Raw genomic sequence first — 20,179 nt, forward strand, 5'->3', positions numbered from 1 at the left:
TTAAAAAAATTTGACAGCGACGCGGGAAAGAAGGGTCTACTTTTACATGGTGTACTAAGTTTACACTTTGTAAAAGCAGCCCTAATTTTGCGACGGCAAACTAACACTTACGGAAAAAAAACGAAGGGAAAAAGCTTTGTGGATCTCCGTAAGTGCTAATTTGCATACCCGACGCAGAATTTCGACGAGAAATGCCCCCAGCGGCGGCCGCGGTACTGCATCCTAAGATCCGACAGTGTAAAACTATTACACCTGCCGGATCTTAGGAATATCTATGCGTAACTGATTCTATGAATCAGCCGCATAGATAGAAACAGGGATACGACGGCGTATCAGTAGATACGGCTGCGTATCCCTTTTGTGGATCTGGCCCAGTATTCACAAAGCACTTTAAGTGGCAAGGCAGTGGGCGTGTTGTATTATAATGAAGCGTGACCCCATGTAAATGCATGGCCGAACGAATGGCGCATGCGCGCGCATGCTCAGAATCACGTCGAATTTACTCCCTAAGATACGCCGGCTCCATTCATATGACGTGAACGTAACCTACGCCCAGCCCCATTCACGTACGACTTACGCAAACGACGTAAAATACGACGGCTGTTTCAACGTTTCCGACGTCCATACCTTTGCATTACCTGCGCCTCATATAGCAGGGGTAACTTTACGCCGGACGTACGCCTTATGTAAACGGCGTAGCTTAATGCGACGGGCGCAAGTACGTTCGTGAATCGGCGTATCTAGGTCATTTGCATATTCGACGCGTAAATCTACGGAAGCGCCCCTTGCGGCCAGCGTAAATATGCACCCAAGATATGATGGCGTAGGAGACTTGCGTCAGTCGTATCTTGGCAAAATTCAGGCGTATCTGCTTTCCTGAATACGCGTATAGATACGACGGTGCACATTTGGACTTACGACGCCGTATCTGGAGATACGTCGTCGTAATTCCTTTCTGAATCCGGAACAAAATGCCTAAAAGTAGAAAACTAGTGCAATCACCACATCTTATGCTGCGTACACACGATCATTTTTCGGGTTGTAAAATATTACGGTTTTTTTATGTCTTTAAAAACTATCGTGTGTGGGCTTCAGAGCATTTTTCGGGTTCTGAAAAACGGCCCAAAAAAAATTCGAACATGCTCTAATTTTTAACAACGTTTTTACTGTTGTCGTTTTTCGGGTTGTAAAAAATGGTCGCGTGTGGGCCTTAACGACGTGAAAAATCTACGCATGCTCAGAAGCAAGTTATGAGACGGGAGCGCTCGTTCTGATAAAACTACTGTTCGTAATGGAGTAAGCACATTCATCACGCTGTAACAGACAGAAAAGCGCAAATCGTCTTTTACTAACACAAAATCAACTAAAGCAGCCCAAAGGGTGGCGTCATCCAAATGGAACTTCCCCTTTATAGTGCCCTTGTACATGTTGTACGTCACCGCGCTTTGCTAGAGCATTTTTTTTTCACGATCGTGTGTAGGCAAGGCCGTTTTAATGATCAAGTTGAAAAAAACTTTGTTTTTTCTAGAGCCTGAAAAACTTCGTTTTTTTACAAGCCGAAAAATGATCGTGTATACGCGGCATAAGAATTGGTAAGCTGCAATTAATAATATTTGTTTTGGAGTTTAACCTGCCTGGCGGTATTCCCGAGTCTGACTCGGGGTTAGATTTTCCTGCTGCGAGCGGTAACCCCGAGTCAGACTCGGGCTTGCCTCGCTAGATCCACAGGCATGGTTTACTTACCTTGTCCCTGGATCCAGCGATGCCACCGCGCTGTGTGAGCGAGCTGGACCTCGCTCGATTCACACAGTGCCTCTGTGTGACGCCGATCTCCGTTCCCTGCGACGTTACGACGCACGGGGACGGAGAACGGCGCCAAATTCAAAAAAGTAAACAAACACTTTACATACAGTATACTGTAATCTTATAGATTACAGTACTGTATGTAAAAAAAACACACCCCCCTTGTCCCTAGTGGTCTGTCCTGTGTCATGCATGTCATTTTATATAATAAAAACGTTTCTTTCTCCCTGCAAACTGTAGATTGTCCATAGCAACCAAAAGTGTCCCTTTATGTCAAAAATAGTTTTAGATCAGCTAAAAAACAGCGATAATAAATTATAATCACTTGCAGAATTGTGCGATAGCGATTTGTGGGGAAATTCGTCATAAAAAAAAAAAAAAAAATGACAGCAACAATTCTGCAACTGAGCAAATTTCAGTGATTTTGATTTGATTACATTATTGAATAATTTTTATTATAATTATATTATTATTTGTTATAATTATTTATAATTATTTATTATATTATAATTTATAATTTTGTTTTTAAAAAAATGTCATACCAGGGATGCCTATTAGAATCTTGTTTGGTCAGATTTAAGTGAGTTATTTCTAAAAATTACAGACCTACAATATAAAACGCCAAATTTCCTTGCAAATAATGGTACCGCTTTCAGCATGTTTTTTCTGAAAGAATCATACCGCCAGGGAGGTTAATACTACTTCAAGATCAATATAGCCTTTCAGTGGGAATAGAGAAGCTATAATTAAAGGCAATGTTGTTTTCTTTTTTTTTTTCTTTGCTTCCTTTTAGTCAGGTAAAGATATCAAAATATCTGAAGAAAAAAAAAAAGATTCATATTTGCCATTGCAGTCAGGAGGAAATTAACACAAGTCTAGTACATCTGGGTTTCATAAGGCTGACTTGCGACCTTGTTGCAAATAGCCTTTGTTTTTAATAGACCTTAATAGCAGGATACCAGACTACATACACTGAGCTGAATTGTTCATATGATGGATGTACCTGAACGGCCGCTTCATGCATCCCTGTGGAGCGTCGGATGTCAGCGGTGACATGTCCGCTGACATCCAACCCTATCCGATCCGCTAAAAACAGACGTATGGGGGCACGTCCCCATCCGTCCATGGCAGATTGGATCGGGTAAGATCTGATGAAAACGGACATGCTGTTTGTTCTCATCAGATCGCTCAATAGGAGACAGCGGTGCCCGACAAGCCCCCCCCCCCCGCTCAGTGAGCAGAGAGGAGCTTGTCATCTGTCGGCTCAGCGGAGATCTGCGGACTGATCTCCCGCTGAGCTGGCGGGAGCAGGCGGACTCCATAGCAACGGAATCCGCCTTGTGTGAATGAGGCCTTAAAGTATCATCTGCTGCTAAAGTACAACTAAGGCCTCATTCACACGGACGGACCGTTCGGGTCCGCCTGTCAGTTTTGACGGCGGACCTGAACGGTCGCTCCATGCATCCCTGTGGAGCGTCGGATGTCAGCGGAGACAGTCCACCACTGGCTGACACAGGTTGTTGTTGGGGTCACTGGAGATACAGAAATTAATGGAGCCAAAGCGGCACACAGGTGTCACTGGGGGTCGCTGAAAACACAGACGTCAAAGTGATCATGGGAGTCACTGGAGACACAGGAGTCACAAGGGACACTGTTGTCACTGGAGGCACAGAGATTCAGGTGTCACTGAAGAAACAGGAGTGCAGGGGTGCCTGTAGTGCACAGGCATACAGGAGTAAGCAGAGGCACATTGGTGCAATAAAACACAGAATTGCATAAGGGTTGCAGTCACAGGAAGAATAAGGATCATCAGAGGCAGACACTGGAGATTCGCTTGGCTTAGGCAAAGCAACATGTTGCTTGAACCTCAGGCTGCATGCCACTTCACTATTTGAAGCCTGTACCATTTAGGAGAGACATCATAAGTGCCAAAGATCACATGCCAGGTAGGAGACCTTCACTGTGTGCTTGAGAAAGTGAATTATGGGCTCGGCAGGATGACAGACGGGACACAACTTTCAGAAGCCTCTACGGGGGTATCGCTACACAGGGAAACAACAGCAGAGGCCCAAAGCCTAGCAGAGGGCTTCCCTGCTGCTTCTGAGCAACCATCCAACTCACTTTCCTATGCACAGCAGTCTCCTGAAACTCAACCGAGACACCAACAGAAACGACAGACAACCAAGAAGAGGGCACAAATACAGACAGCAGGATCTTCTGCCTCAGCTGCTTCAAGCAAAATCCCTGACAAGTTAGTAGGACCTTTACCTATTGTGCCAGTCCAAGTAAACGACAAACACTTCAAACACCTACCCATAAAGAAGCTGAATGAGCGAGAAGTATGGGATCTTGGAACTCAGAATTCCCATATGATGGGTATCTGCCAATCAAGTTGACTTTTGACTCTTCCATGACTGGGACATTTGATACATTAGACTTTGTGTGCCCTCGTGTGCCTGGAGCCACCAAGAGTTCCTTAATAATAGAATACAACACTGACCTTGTCAGGAGATTATTCAATCCCCTTCAAATAATAAAAATAATAAAAAATGTATAATTTTGTGTCCCGATAGACGGGTTCTTTGGTATGTGCCGGCCTACACGCCAAACTTTAGGCTTTTATTACTGTAAGCGAGAATTATCATATAAATAAACCAAAGGATTTTACACTATTCGGAGCCTCTGGTTTCTTTTCAGTGTCTCTTTCCTACCGAATTCCTTAAGTACCATTGGGAGAAGAGGAGTGACTCCGTGATGTGGAGAAAGGCCCCGACTGGGATTTAAGCAATAGGCGTTCACCGACTTCCTGAATTAAGGGGTCAACTGGAGCTGGTAAGCAGTTTCTACAGCTGGTGGTGGATTCACTGTGACACTATCGGTGATGGATGATGGATGGACACTACCATGAAATTATTCACTTTATCACATTAAATGTGGACTATTAGTACATTTGAATTATTCATTAGGCCACATATATGGACTTCTATAATATTAGCGCAATTTTATTATTTTTATTATTTGATTGTGATTGTGTTGCACAAAATTGCTGCTTAAGTTTGTTTGTAGGGATAGAGAAAGTTGTGGCTAGACAGAGATGAGAAGACACTTCAGCCAGGGCACATGGCATGTCTATGATCTTCAGCCAAGTTCAACTGGGATCAACCAGGACCCTTTATTGTCCCTAAAGTCGAAGACAGGACACAGGGATAGATTTATCCCTTAAGTAGTGTCAACTAGGGCTTTACAACAATGTCACAGGAAGATTTACAGTTAGTGTTCGCAACATCACTGAGTCGCCAGTGCGAATGCTGATAGGATGAGTGAATGCAGCAACCCCAGTTTCACCCTCTGATTTAGTGGGGGAGCAGAAGAGAAGACAGCCTTTATCTTTGCACTAGTGTTCTTTGAACTTGCCAGAATGCCCCAAGGTATGTTGAGGGCTTCAGCAACCTTCCAAAGATTTATGGAGAAAACAGTAGGGGAAATTAACCTGAATAAGTGCTTGTGTACCTAGTCAATAACATTGTCTCTGCCAAAACCCTTGAAAAGCATAGAAAGTGCCTGAAAAAGGTCCAAAGAGCCTCAAGATGAGGGGTTGAAGTTGTCCATAGAGAGGTGTCAGTTCTAACAGACTTCTGTCACCTACGCCGGACATGCTGTCTCAGCTGATGGAGTGGCCAAAGATCCCAAGAAACTGGAATGTCACTTTCTCGGGTTCTGTCAATACTATTGAAGATTCCTTGAGGGATTCCCTAAAATAACTCTGCCCCTCAATGAGTTGTTGAAGAGGGAAGATAAGGATGATGATCCAGACTCACTGAAACCAGCCAAACAAACAGGAAGACCCAGGACATATTGAGACTTAATCCAAGAATAGTGTAATAAAACAAAAGAGCCTGCATCACTGGAAATTCCATCTGCGATTTTGATTAGGTCATGACCAAGTTAAAATAACAGCTGACGTGTTTCGGCACAAGCCTTGTTCACAGCATGCTGTGAACAAGGCACAAACATGTCAGCTGCCATTTTAACTTGGTCATGACCTAATAAAGATCGCAGTTGGAATTTCTAGTTGTGCCGACTCGTTTTATTACTCAGGACAGGTTTTTGGATGTAGGAAGGACATCTTGAGCCTTGGAGCACCTGGATTTGGGTGGATTTGGGTCAATCGCCCCTTCTGACATTTAAACTTGGCCAGGGGTGAGCCACAATGAGCAGAGTGGGCAGATAACAGGTCGGTGCATATGCAGAGCGGACACAGACACAGCCCACTCTATTCTGTAGAGCCCAATCTACTCTTTTTTTTTTGCGAATTGGAGGTAGGCATTTGTAAATAGACACAAGTCTGTTTACATCTGCCAGTCCTTGGAGATTAATGGAGGGCCTGATTGGGTCAGACTGACTGTGTAAAGGGGGTCTAAGGCTGCTTTCACACTGATGCGCTGTGGTTTACCCACACCGAGGGTGCAGCACAATGCACCTTTGGGAACAATGCACCACTTTCGGAAAGTGCACCAAACTCGCAGGTTATAACACAAGTTTATGGCTCAGTGCAGGTAACCCGCAGGTTCACTGCTCTGCACCTGCGGATCAGTTTGAAAACAGTCCAGTAACTACTGCAGAACAGATATGCCCATATATACACTGTGATTTTAGTAATAAACGTAACTTTAATAACAGTCTTCAATTCTATTCTATTCTATTCTATTCCATCCCAGAGCAGGAGGTCGCAGGCCACATCAGAGGGCTTCCTGGGCAACATGTGGCCCCCGGGCCATTGGTTGGGCACCCCTGGTCTAACCTTTCCTACATGTATCGAAAAGTGCTGCAGCATGTCTTTTTTATGGACGGCCATAATTGTTCTTTATTGTAGAACTTATTTATCAACATTTATATTGTGACTTATATATATAAGTGATTACTTAGGAGTTACTGAGTGTGGAGAATATAATATAAACAATATATAAGAATGGTTTTAAAGGGAATTAAAGAGGAACTAAAAGCAAAATAAAAATGACATATACTGTATGATGTAGTCTGTTGGTCCTGCCAGTGGTATTAACTCCAAAAGCAAACATTTATTATATTGCAGCTTACAAATTCTTAGATGTAATTTAGCAGAACAAGCTGTCCTGCAGATATATCAGTTACAGTGATGAGATAAACCATTTACCACATATAGGGTTGCTTACAATGATCAGCTTTTATTTATGTAAAACTTTTATCCCAAAAGGAGAAAACTGTTTGCTGTAACTGTTTAAAAGTGCTTAGCTGAAGTTCAGCTTCAATTTGTTAGTGTATCTAAACATGCTAGTACATCTAACACCCCCTTGATTCTGAGCATGCATGGATTTTTGACCGATAGACTTCCACACAGACGATCGTTTTTTTGCGTTTTTTTTTATCCATAGGAAAAATTTAAAACAAATTTTTTCACCGATGGAAAACAAACCGATGGGGCCCACACGCGATCGGTTTGTCTAATAAAAACAGTGCATCGTTCTGTTTTCATCGGACAAACCGATCGAGTGTACAGGGCTTAATACTTTACTACGACTTTAAGTTTCATTTTGCAAACAGTATCTTCAGGTTGGACTAAATAAGTGGACAGCATAAAAGGGTTGACCTTTGTTGTATTATCTTATGATGTACAGTATATACTATTACATGCACATTTATAAGTATACAAATTAAATTTTTTAAAGCGGATCTCCACTCTAAAGTGGAGTCCCGCTGATCGGCACCCTCCCCCCTCCGGTGTCACATTTGACACCTTTCAGGGGGGAGGGGGGTGCAGATACCTGTCTACAGACAGGTATCTGCACCCACTTCCGGCCCTACGATACGGGCAAAAGACGGTTTTTTTCTTCGCTTCCCGTCCGTCCCCCGTTGTATGCTGGGAACACTCGGCTCCCAGCACACAGCGGGAGCCAATCGGCGGGCGCAGCGCGACTCGCGCATGCGCCGTAGGGAACCGGGCAGTGAAGCCGGAGCGCTTCACTTCCTGGTTCCCTCACCGTGGATGGAGGGGGGAGCAGCAGGGTGACGAGCGATCGGCTCGTCATCTGCTGCGATCACCGCTGGACTCCAGGACAGGTAAGTGTCCTTATATTAAAAGTCAGCAGCTGCAGTATTTGTAGCTGCTGGCTTTTAATATATTTGTTTAGTGGCACATCCGCTTTAAACATATTAAATATATTATAATATTGTATAATAATAAAATATAAATATTGTAAGCAAACGCTTCGTAAACTGCTGAATGGCAAAAATAATATTGAATGCCAAATGTTTTACATTTTCTAAATGTTTTCATATAGTCATCGATTCACATACTGAAGCACACAATTTAAAATAGAAAGAAAAGGCAGCTCAATTGTCGAGATTCTTCTATGTTTTTTTTTTAAGACATAAGATGCATGAATGGTATTTATGATCTTGGTGACATTGATGCATTTGATTTGCATCATTCACTCTTAATGATCACAAGAAAATTAAGTATTGTTCTAACTAGTGCAAAATGACTATTGTTTGGTTAGTAAGCCATGATAAAAGTTTCATACTGGCTGAGATGCATTTATACATATTTAAAACACAGAACTTGCCTAGCTTTTTCTAATATTGTGACATTATAGGCCAAATCTTTACAAAAGTACAATCTCATTTATGAGGAGGCACCCATGGGCTGTAGAGCTCTCTGATACTCTGATGGTTAGACATTACTTTCATAATATGTACCTTTGCCACCCCTATCCACCTAAAAGTCCATAACAGAGATGTCACTATCTTTCAGCTGGATTCCCAGTTATATTCTGCATTATGAAGAATACATTGGGGAGGTGTGAACTTACTATTAGAATATTTCATGGCTGTGGCAGAAATGGGATTCTGATGGAGATATCTTTCCAATGAAATCTTCATGAGATAAGAAACCATTATTTCATTCATCAGGCAAACATGTAAAACTGCAACATTATCTTATGTTAGTTGGACTTTAATAGCAATCGCTGTGAATTAATTTTAAAAGAGTGTTAAGTGCAGTATAAAACCTACCAAGCCGTTTTCATTGTTGGTAATGACAAGGTCTTCTCCATTTCCAACCAACGCTTTAATTTCAATGCCTAAATTGGTTTCAGGTTGCTTCAGCCAGTTTTGCAGAACAGTTTTCACATCGAAGCTTTGCCAAGTTCCAGGTCCTGGATTCATGTCAAGTTTTAATGTTCGGATTCCAATGTGTCTTGTACCATCTTTCAAGGGTTTAATGAGTCTCAGGATTTGCACCACAACTGTTGCAGGCATTTGGACAGGCTTTAGATGTATCCATAATTGTGCCTTGGATATTTTAGTTGACTGAATTTCAGAGTTCAGTTTGAAATAACAGCATTTTTTTGTTTTGGATGTTTCATAGTTCAAATCATCTAATAAGTAAAGGAGAAAAAAATGAGGATTTTCTGAGATGCTAAACGAACAAAAGATATTTAGAGATAGGAAACTTACAGACTATTTCTTCACTCCCCGGATAGTCATATGTCAAAATCAAATTGCTCTTGCAATGTAAGGTACATAAGATAGAAAAAACAAAATGTACTGTCCCGAATTATAATATTTATCTGTATGTTGTTAAAAAATGCACAAAAATGCACATTACTAGATACGTTATGTAAGTGACTCCAGCATGTAAAATAGCAACCTGCTTGGATAGTGTTTGTTTAATTCTGCTTTACTTGTACTAGTACACTAAAGAGAATGTATTTTAAAAAAATCATTTTGCAACATTGAAATTATGTCCCGATACCAGGGGCGTACCAGGGGGGCGGGGGGAGTGGTCCGCTCGGGGTGCCACACATTGGGGGGTGTTTGTGGCGTCACTATGGGGGTATGGTCCACCCCTGGGTCAGGTGACACCACCTACTGAGGGCAGGGTTTTTTTCAGCTTGAACACCCCCCTATAAGTAGCGTAAAGTAAAATCTGCAAGCAACAGTCTGGGGGAGGGGGGTTTGTCCTGATGCAACAACATCTTCTGGTGCCCAGGGCCAAAATTCTAAACTGCCCCCATACTAGTTTATTGCAAATTAGTCAAGAGCATATTTAGGACATAATGATTTAAATAAGGTTTATGGCTGGTTCACACCTGAATCACACAGATACATGCTCCGTGTTCCTGCTGGATTCCTGTGCAATTTTCAGCTCATTCATTTAACTGGGATGAAATGCCACTGGATCGCACAAAAATGTAATGCACACACTGCTTTTTCAAAAACTTACTGCATCAAATTGCATGGTAATATGGTACCATGTGATCTGAGGCAGGCAAGCGCACTGCGTGTGATCACTGAGTGTGATCTGCATTAGAGGTGTCCTTAGAAAAATATATATAAACCTGCAGGAGATCACACACCCAGTGCGTTTTGAACGCAGTGTGGGACACGCACACGAAACATGGATTTCCTGCACCACTTTTTGGTATGACCAAGCCCTTAATTGTTTCAAAGCAGATATCACTCACAATTTTTAACAATATTTATTTTAGTAGTTCCAATGCTCCCATCAGTTTATTTTTTCCCTGTTCTATGGATGCATAATACGCTGTAAATTTCATTTTTTTGCAGCAAGGCACATGAAAATGAAGCAGAAGTAAAATAAGCCCATTTGTTAATAACCCCCAGCAATGTTGTCAGTGGATGCAGCATTACCCCCAGCACTGATGTCAGTGGATGCAATAATAACCCCTAGCACTATTGTCAGTAGATGCACTATTACCCCTAGCATTGGTGTCAGTAGATGCAATAATAACCCCCAGCATTGGTGTCAGTGCATGCAATATTACCCCCAGCATTGGTGTCAATGGGGGCTGTGCAATGTAAAGGGATTCAGAGGTGTGGGGACTGTTTAATGTAAAGGGGACCAAAGGTGCAGGGGTTGTGTAATGTAAAGGGGTCCAGCAGTATAGGGGCTGTGTAATGTAAAGGGATCCAGCAGTATAGGGGCTGTGTAATGTGAAGGGGTCCAGAGGTATGGTATGTGTAATGTAAAGGGTGTCTTCCTACATTTTACCCGCAGTTATAGCTGCAGTCCTATAGATTTCTCTTAGGTTGCACATTTTTTTCTTAATTTTCTGAAAGTCCAACAAAAGTCCTGCATGCTGCATCTTTGGCGCACTTTCAGAAAACAGGAAAATATTTTTTTTGGGGGTGACACCAGGTTTTACTGCACCAGGTGACACCCACCCTAGTGACGCCACTGGCAGCAGCACATAGTAAGTGTGCCACTGTCAGATACATGTATTTCTGTCTGGCGCCGGCCACCCGATGACAATGTTCGAGTCGTTCTGCGCTGTTTTTGCAGAGAAGGGGCCTGGCAGCCCAGGGGAGCAGAGGGAGAGGGAGGAGGACTCTCCTGGATTTTGGGCCACAGTGCATGGATGCGCTACACTTGACATCATTTGACGTCAACGCACGGTGCGCCAACTGCCCATCTGGAAAAGGGGGGTGCCAGATATAGGATCCGCCCCGGGTGCCAAATGCTCTAGGTACACCCCTGCTTGACACATTCAATCACATGACTGTGATGCAACAGTGCAATTGAGGGTTTTGTTGCTGATTGTAGGACCTCCGGTTGGTAACACAGATTCTATCTCTATCTATCTATCTAACTATCTAACTATCTAACTATCTTTCTATCTTTTGATTTATTGATCCAGTCATGATAGAAATGTTTGTCTTTCTATTACAACTTCCAATTAAATAGTTTTGTCCTAAATACAGCTGGTAGCAAAAGTGAGAGGAGATAGGAAACTGGATCATTTCCAGTGCTGGCTTGTACATCAAGTTACCTGTTTCTAAGAACCACAAGCAGTTCTGTACATAAGGAAACCGTCTTTGAGCACACAACTTTCTACTGCAGCTGCTGCTGCCTATCTTGGCTATAAAATCATAAAGAGTTATTGCCATAAAGTTATGTAAGTGCAAAAATTGCTTCGGCATATTTTGGTACATGATCAGTATGTTTCAAATGCTTTGAATAGAGAAGCATTATCACTTACATTTGTATAATATATAAGCAGCTGCCCATCTTGCCAACATTTCAGCTAAATGCCATTTCCTGGCAGAATGTTACTCAACAAGATATGATTTAAAGCTACTTCCCTTTTTACTGTTCCTAGATCAGTACTGAGATCACTGCTGTGTATTAAAAATTATTTATTTATTCCCAGTTCTTTTTTATAATGAATGGGTAGGTAGGTGGATAGATAGATAGGCCAGGCTAACAGTGATTTTTCTAGGTATTGTTAACAGAGGGTTCAAACATGTCATGAAAAAAGAGGCACATTCGTATTTTGTGAATGCATACACAACAATTTTTTTATAGTGAGGATTGCATTTATATACAGTACCTTTGCGAAATGTGTAATTGTAATTACCATATATTGTTTTAGAAACATTTTGACTATATAGGCATATACCAGGTACTGTACTAAAACACACTCATTGTTAGTATACAAAGTTGTAACTATAGCCATAGCAAGTCATGTGACTGCTGTGGAGGCCCAGGGGAGGGCTGGCAGCCTTAGGCCTGGGGGGCAAGTCCAGTCAAGTGGCCCATTGAATCACCGAATCAGCTCACCTGTTTTTTTAATGCAGCCTCACCAGTGCCCATCAATGCAGCCTGATCAGTGCCCATCCAATGCAGCCTCGCCAGTGCCCATCAATGCAGCCTCGCCAGTGCCCATCAATGCAGCCTCACCAGTGGCCATTAATGCAGCCTCGCCAGTGGCCATCAATGCAGCCTCACCAGCGGCCATAAATGCAGTCTCATCGGTGCTCATCCCATTAGCTCAGCCTTACCTGTGCTCATCAATTCAGCCTGATCAGACAGTAGTGCCCATTAGCGCAGCCTTGCCAGTGCACGGGGAGAGAGGAGAGCCGCCGTTTACACGGCCAATGTTACATTAAGTCCCGTCTGCAAGACTGACTCCTAAGATGGACATCACAGTGGCCAGTGGCCATCAATGCAGCCTCACCAGCGGCCATAAATGCAGTCTCATCGGTGCTCATCCCATTAGCTCAGCCTTACCTGTGCTCATCAATTCAGCCTGATCAGACAGTAGTGCCCATTAGCGCAGCCTTGCCAGTGCACGGGGAGAGAGGAGAGCCGCCGTTTACACGGCCAATGTTACATTAAGTCCCGTCTGCAAGACTGACTCCTAAGATGGACATCACACGTCCCAGCATTGGACCAGTATGACATCCATCACAGGAGCCGGTCCAAGAGGCAGGACTTCATATGTCTCTGGGCAGTATGTACAGTGTGGAGGGTATGAGAATGGGCAATATGTACAAGAGAGGAGTGTGGAGGGTATGAGAGTAGGCAGTATGTACAGGAGAGGAGTGTGGAGGGTATGAGGGTGGGCAGTATGTACAGGAGAGGAGTGTGGGGGGTATAAGAGTGGGCAGTATGTACAAGAGAGGAGTGTGGGGAGTATGAGAGTCAAAGCACTCTGTGTATGTGGTTTCCAGATAATATGAAGTTAATGTATAACCATTCAATTTAACCCTGTGTTGATCCAAACTCTGTATAATCCAAAGTGTAAATTCACCATATAAAAACGAAACACTCTAAGGCTAAGTTCACATCTATGCGTGTGGGTAACGCATGCAAAATTGCAAGCTTCCCAACATGCAAGGAAATGTGCTGTCCTTAAGCAGATGTGCAGCAGTGCCATTCTTTGTTATTGGCTTGCCTTCATGCATCTGCAAACATGTGGACCAAACTACAGGGTGCCGCACACTTTTGGAAAAGATTCAGGACTTCTTTTCCGTGTTGCTTGTGTGTAGGGCAGCCCATTGAAATTAATGGGCTGCCCCACACGTAATGCATGAAAACCACACCTGTGCACGTGTGTGTGTGAAACAAGCCTAAGGGCCCTTTCCCACGTACGAATCCTGTGAGGATCCGTACATGTCTCATCTACTTGCTCAGCGGGGATTGCTCCGTTGATCCCCGCTGAGCCAGCAGATGACAGGGCGGTCCCCGCACACAGGGACCGCCCTGTTAGATCTCCGCTCTCCCCTATGTGGGGATCGGATGAACACGGACCATCTGTCCGTGTTCACCCGATCCCCCTGCAGACGGATTGGAAAAATAGGATTTTCCTCCGTCTGCAGAATCAGAGCATAGCAGGACCGATGAGATCGGGTGTCAGTGGATGTTCATCCGCTATCCCATAGGGATACATGTATGTCCCTTGGTGTGAAACGGGCCTAACTGAGTAAATAACAATTCTCAATAAAAACAATTATTCTCTAGATAATCAGTGTTCATATAATTGCACTACCATGTAAATAACTGTAAACACTGTGCTCTGCTCTGTTTATTGAGGACAGCTAACATGTATATAGAGTGTTTAGTTTATGTGGGGAATTTACATGTTGATTTTACAGTTTGGAGAACACAGGGTTAAATTGAATGGTTATAAAGTTTCTTCACATTATCTGGACATACACAGAGTGTGGGGGTTGTTTATAAAGTGATATGTGCCAGCTTCCAAGATATCTGTTTGCTGTAAGCAAGGCTGACGACTCCCCCATACACACTCTGCTCTTCCGATCCTTTGTGTTAGCTTAATCATTCTCATCACACTGCAAACAAATCCTCCTGATTAGTCCTCATGTGAAACTGCCAGCTTACTTCTCCAAAATTAACTTTTCTTAGACTTAGAACATCAGCTCAGCAGCTCACCCCCCTCCCTGCACAGTGTCAGCAGCACCTGACAATAGCATTCCCTCACCTCTGGGTTCTCTGGGCAGACAGCACTGGAGATAGGGGGAGGATCTAAGTGAATGAGGGCACAGATCAAACAGACAGGAGACTTGGGGGGAGATAGAAAAAATGAGATTGTAAGCTTCTGCACACTACAAGCAATGATACCTCTTGTCTTCACAGCCCTGATCCCAGTACTGAGCTGTGGCAGAACAGTCACTTCTGTTGACAAGCATGAAACATGCAGAAGGTGATTAGGGTGTGCCTATTGCTGCGGTGCTCAGTTTCACCCACCGCCACCAGGAACTTGAGCATGGTTCAAACTACAACTCCCAGAATACACTGCAGCCAGCCAATCAGCAGCCGCTGTGGCCGAATTTACCATCTACAGAAAAAAAAATAGCATACAGGCAGCGCGGCCGTTTTGAATATAAAGTAGCCGGCCAGAGGGGAAAACTCCACCCCGACCCCTGGCCCTGCCCGCCCCTGTGTGGAGCCAAGGAAAATAGGGGCCCAAATCTGTCTGGTTGTCCGTTGATTTATGCAAGTAGCAGCTGAATTTGGTTAATACATTTGGATACAAGGAATTTATATCTGGTTTAAAAACATCTATACAATTCTTATGAAATCTGTCAGAGTTTAAAGCAGTAATAAAGCCAAAACAAAAAATGTAATACATTGCAGCTTACCATCCCTTAGATGTGGTGGCTGCATTCGTTTTCTTTTCTGTTTTTACTTTTTTCCCCTCTGTTTTCACCCTGTGGTCTGGCCAGTAACACACCTCCTGTATTAGAGATCCCCCACTTTGGATGAAGGAGCATAGGGACACATTTGGACAGCAGCATTGTTTGTCTGGGGGGAGGGGAGTGTTAGATGTATTAGCAAATGTTGATCCACTAAAGAATAGGAGCCAAACTCAGTTACTGAAACAGTTTTTGCTTTTGGAATAATGTTTTTTACATGAATAAATAAAAGCTGATCATTGTCAGCACTCCTGTCAAATGTAAATGGTTTGTCTCAACACTCTAACTGATACCGTTGCAGGAGAGCTTGTACAGCAGTCTTACTGGCTGGACCACCAGATGAAAATATATAAAGGGAAGCCTAAAAAAATAAAATAATAGTGCAGCCATCACATCTAAGAATTAGTAAGCTGCAATATAATATATGTTGACTTTTGGGTCTAATAATGCTTTAATATCACTTCAGTAACCGCTTTGGTGATTAAGATTAGTGAAACAGTGGATCCATAATGGTTATGTTATAGGGCCCTATCACACCAAATGGTTCTGTTAGTGAATAATTAAAACAGAGTTATTAAAAAAATGAACTCTTGTATACAGCATTGGATTTACCATTAAGCACAGTGTGCCAGTGCCAGTAGGGGCCAAAGGCAAAAAGGCGGCTTCCACTGTATAATTATCAGCCATATATTTATATGCTTAGTTGAAAAAATACATTGCTTTCCATATAAGCTTATTGTCACATTATTGTATTACTGTATATTTTCTAGTTTCCCTAGGCCAACTATTCCGTATTGCTTACCTCCCTATCACAGCGGACTAGCTAGCCCACCTACAAGATCACAGCTAATAGCCACACAAGACACATCAAAGCTGAGGGAAGCTAGGCTAACTTGGTTTAAGTCCACAGTATGATGTGCAGTTGAATGTGTGCCACCACTGGCAGTCCTGCTGTCTAATGCCTTGTACACACGACCGGAATTTCTGATGAAAAAAGTTTGATGGATATTCCAACCGTGTGTGGGCCACATTTGACTTTTTTCCATCGGAGTTTAAAATTGAACATGTTTTATTTTTTTTTTCGATGGAAAAAATCCAATCGGAAATTCCGATCGTCTGTGTGGAACTCCGACGGAGAAAAAAACATGCATTCTCAGAATCAATGCATGCTCGGAAGCATTGGATTGGATTGGATTGGAATAAATGCTTATAGAGCACCGAATGCGAGTTGTGAAACTCGCGTCTAAGCGCTTACCAACAAGCTGGGGGTATCCAATTCCCAGGAGCTAAGAGAAGAGACTAGGACATCTAAGTTTAAGAGGTGAACAAGCAAGAAGTAAACAGAAATATAAAAAGAGGGGAGGGGAGGGGGGGGCAGGACACAAGGAGCCTATCCCTACTCCCTGACCATGGACCGCAGCCTGGGATTAAGGCAGCGTCCTGCTAAGAGCTTGGATGGCCAAGTGTCTATCCATAGGCTTGTGAAAAAAGCAGTGTTTTCAAGCCTTTACGGAAGGCCATCAAGGAGGAGGATGCTCGGAGCTGATGAGGGAGCTGGTTCCAAAGAGAATTCCCCAGTGTTTGGAGCATTGAACGTAATATTTTTTTTGCCTCGTCGTAGTGTTTTATGTCCCCGTGTTTTGGACAGTTGTATTTTGGTCTGACAGTGTGTATGCAAGACAGCTTGAAAGGAATTCCGACAGAAAATTCCATCGGATTATATCCCATCGGAAATTCCCATTGTTTGTACAGGGCATCAGCTTCAGCTATGAAGAAATCTGGTCCTGCCTGTGAAACCAAAAAAATGCTCTGTATATAAGAAATGATCCTACCAGAGAGGTGTTGTGTTGTGTGCCCACAGCCTCCAGTGACTAAAGTCCAGCCCTGCTTTATTTGTTAATTATTTATAGACGGTTATGAATGAATGACATGAAGTACCATGTGCATCTAAACTAAATTGACAATATTTCAACCCAAGTATAACTACACAACAAATATATATATATTTGAAAGAGCTCTCTTGACTCATGGTGTCCCTATGGCTTGTTAACAAAAACCAAAGTATTAAAAAAACTACAAGCTCCTTACTCAGCATGTCATAGCTGTCAATTTTGGTGGCAGGCACAGATATAGTATGCCTTCCACTTAGTCACAGTGGTTTTGAAGCAGTTTGAACAACACATTTTTGTGGTTATCTATCTTATTCTGCTGATGGCCAATATACAGTATTTGTAAAGCTGCACCCTGTTAAAATGTGCACAAGACTTGTATTTTGATATTAAGAAGGGGAGCACTTACACTTTTTTGTACTAGGTGTATTCAAAATAAGACAAGATTATAAATCAAAGGCATAGACCTTGAATACTAAACTCAAAAACATAAAATCTTATATATTACAGTGACATTAGTTTTCACTTTGCAGACTAAGAACATTTTTTAGCAAGTATAACAAATTCCTACTGATCTTGCCACTTCCTGTGAGCTGAACCAGTAAGACCACCATCCTTATTTTTGTATTGTATACTACTAATCTACGCAACCTCCATTTAATGGATATTAGCAAATGCAGCCATTTTTGAAGTTCTGCCTGGGTAGCAAACATGACGTTTTCAATAGATACAGTGGAGTAGTGGGCATATCCACCAAGGGACAGGAAGTAAGTTAATTCCAGGACCACCCAGTGGGAAAATAAGCTAAAAAAGCAGCAATATATTACATTTTTGGGGGGGTTAGATACAGTTTAGAGCGCACTTTAAGTGATTTACTTTATATGACATATGCACAATTAAGTGTGCTAACAAACCCCGAAAATAGGAAAATATTCATTTTATATGAACAGTTCCAATAACTGGAAAAGTGAGATTGCATCAAATAATTTTTTATGAATACATAGATAATGCATCCCTCTGGATGTGTTTGTGTTTATTTTTGTATTGGAACACATGGAACCCAAACATTTTGAATTTTCAGGAGTGTTGGATATGATTACTTTTTGAAATTAATGCTTACATCCATACAGCCTTACAAACTTTATTAGAAATGATTACTTATGCTTTATTAGAAATTATAGTATAGAATATCAAATGACCATGAGCTGTTACCATGGTACATTCTGCTTTTACATATACTAACCTATACATCTTAAGGAACAATTAACATGCATTCTTACATTGAATAACCCAAAAAATTAGTTATCGCATAGTTTTTGTGTTTAGGTCAGAAAAATATTAAAGTCCATGATTCTTTTTGCTTTTTCCATAATTGTAAAGATTGTATAGCTCCATGGTTTAATGGCATAGCTAATAATGTACCTTAAGGTATGTAACAATTGTACTATGTGGGGTGCTGACAGTAAAGCAATCTGATAATGTAACTTTTTCAAGGTATTATTGAGCTCCTGACATAATTTTCTCCACTGTGGAATTAAATGGTAGTTATACGAATTTTGTTCTAATTTGAATGTTATATGCAAACCTATACACTTCAAAGCAAGCATTTTTACATTTAATATTTAATCGCTAACTTAAAAACTTCAATACAGTGGCTAGGTCAGTAATATCAGATATGCAGTAGTTTGGACTTCCATAAGTACTTGAATTCTCATGCAATTTGAACTAACCCTTGAGAACTGGCGTTTTAAATACAAAGTGATAACATGCAAGAAATTACCAAAAAGCTTTATAGCTAATCCAGTCCAAACACAACATACTTACTTTCTGTTGGCATTATAATGAATGTTTCAGGAGTTGCATGATAATCATCATCTTCTAAGGACCCCTCAATGCTTGCATCGCTTTGAACATCATACTGGTCAATTATGTCTTGCAGAGGTGGAGCTTTTGGCAACATTTGTTTTATAACTTCCTTGGTGATGTTAGGTGCCTGTTCCAAGCGAAGCTTGCTAAGTATCTGGAATTTTATAGCTTCTAGTCTTGTAGACTTGCTGTTCTGCCTCAAGGAGCAGGAAGTACACAGAGTGTCTTTATTAGCTGCTTGATCGTTGTCATTCAGTTTCACTGATGGAAGAACTGCTAAAATGCACAGGTAAATATAGCAACAAGCACGTACCTTTATCATGTTCTCATTTAGTCAACTGTAATGTTTACCCTTACTTTGTGGTCTATGTTATAGGATATTGAAACGTCAAAGGACTCCTACTTACTGTTACTAGAGAGGAACCTGTCACACTAATAAATCATCTGCAGCTCATCTGTACTTTTATACTGTAACTTAAGTTACGCTTGCATCATCAGAACCAATGATTGGTTGCCTCATAAACAATGAATTCAGCTGGCAGAGTCTCTGGAGCTGTGTTACTGTGGTGGCAGTTTGTTGGATGCCAAAAACGAGTTTATCTTTTCAATGACACTAATTAAATGTATTTTCCTAATGTTACCATATGTTTAAGAAATACCTAAATATGCACATTAGGCATTAGGCTGGGTTCTAATAAACTTAAAATATTATTTTAATTTAATACATAAAAGTACTTGTATGATACCAGAAATTATTTTGGGGTACAGTAATATTTTTCTTACAATATATATATATATATATATATATATATACATATTTACATACATACATACATACATACATATACATAATTCACCATCAGATTGGCACTGTGTGATCAGAACAGATAGTTAGCACTGCTTACATGTAGGTAGTAAGTACTGCCCTTTTAAAACGTTGTCCTTTTTTAATAAAGAGTGGCAAAGCAACAGCAAGTATTAGCACCCATGTGGACATCTCATTATATGTTGGATAGCATCCCTTAGCCTTAAAATAGATTTAATAGGTTGTGTTTCTTTACTGACATGTATAACTAATACAGCCAGTCTTACTGTTGGGGCTTTTGCAGTTCAAGCTTCTG

At 41.7% G+C, this 20,179-nt stretch overlaps 1 protein-coding gene across 1 annotated transcript in view; it reads right to left on the bottom strand.

Moving 5' to 3' along the window:
* LOC120943699 (growth/differentiation factor 8-like) overlaps positions 1 to 19,506 on the bottom strand; it is a 30,185-nt gene extending 10,679 nt beyond the window's left edge. The window contains exons 1-2 of the mRNA XM_040357161.1: positions 19,017 to 19,506; positions 8,854 to 9,218 (exon numbers count right to left, since the gene is read on the bottom strand). Coding sequence (XP_040213095.1) covers positions 8,854 to 9,218; positions 19,017 to 19,380 — 729 coding nt within the window. The 5' untranslated portion in view covers positions 19,381 to 19,506. The remainder of the gene's footprint in view (positions 1 to 8,853; positions 9,219 to 19,016) is intronic.
* Positions 19,507 to 20,179: the final 673 nt, after the last annotated feature.

This window comes from Rana temporaria, chromosome 6, assembly GCF_905171775.1.
Source record: "Rana temporaria chromosome 6, aRanTem1.1, whole genome shotgun sequence".
Lineage (NCBI taxonomy): Eukaryota > Metazoa > Chordata > Amphibia > Anura > Ranidae > Rana > Rana temporaria.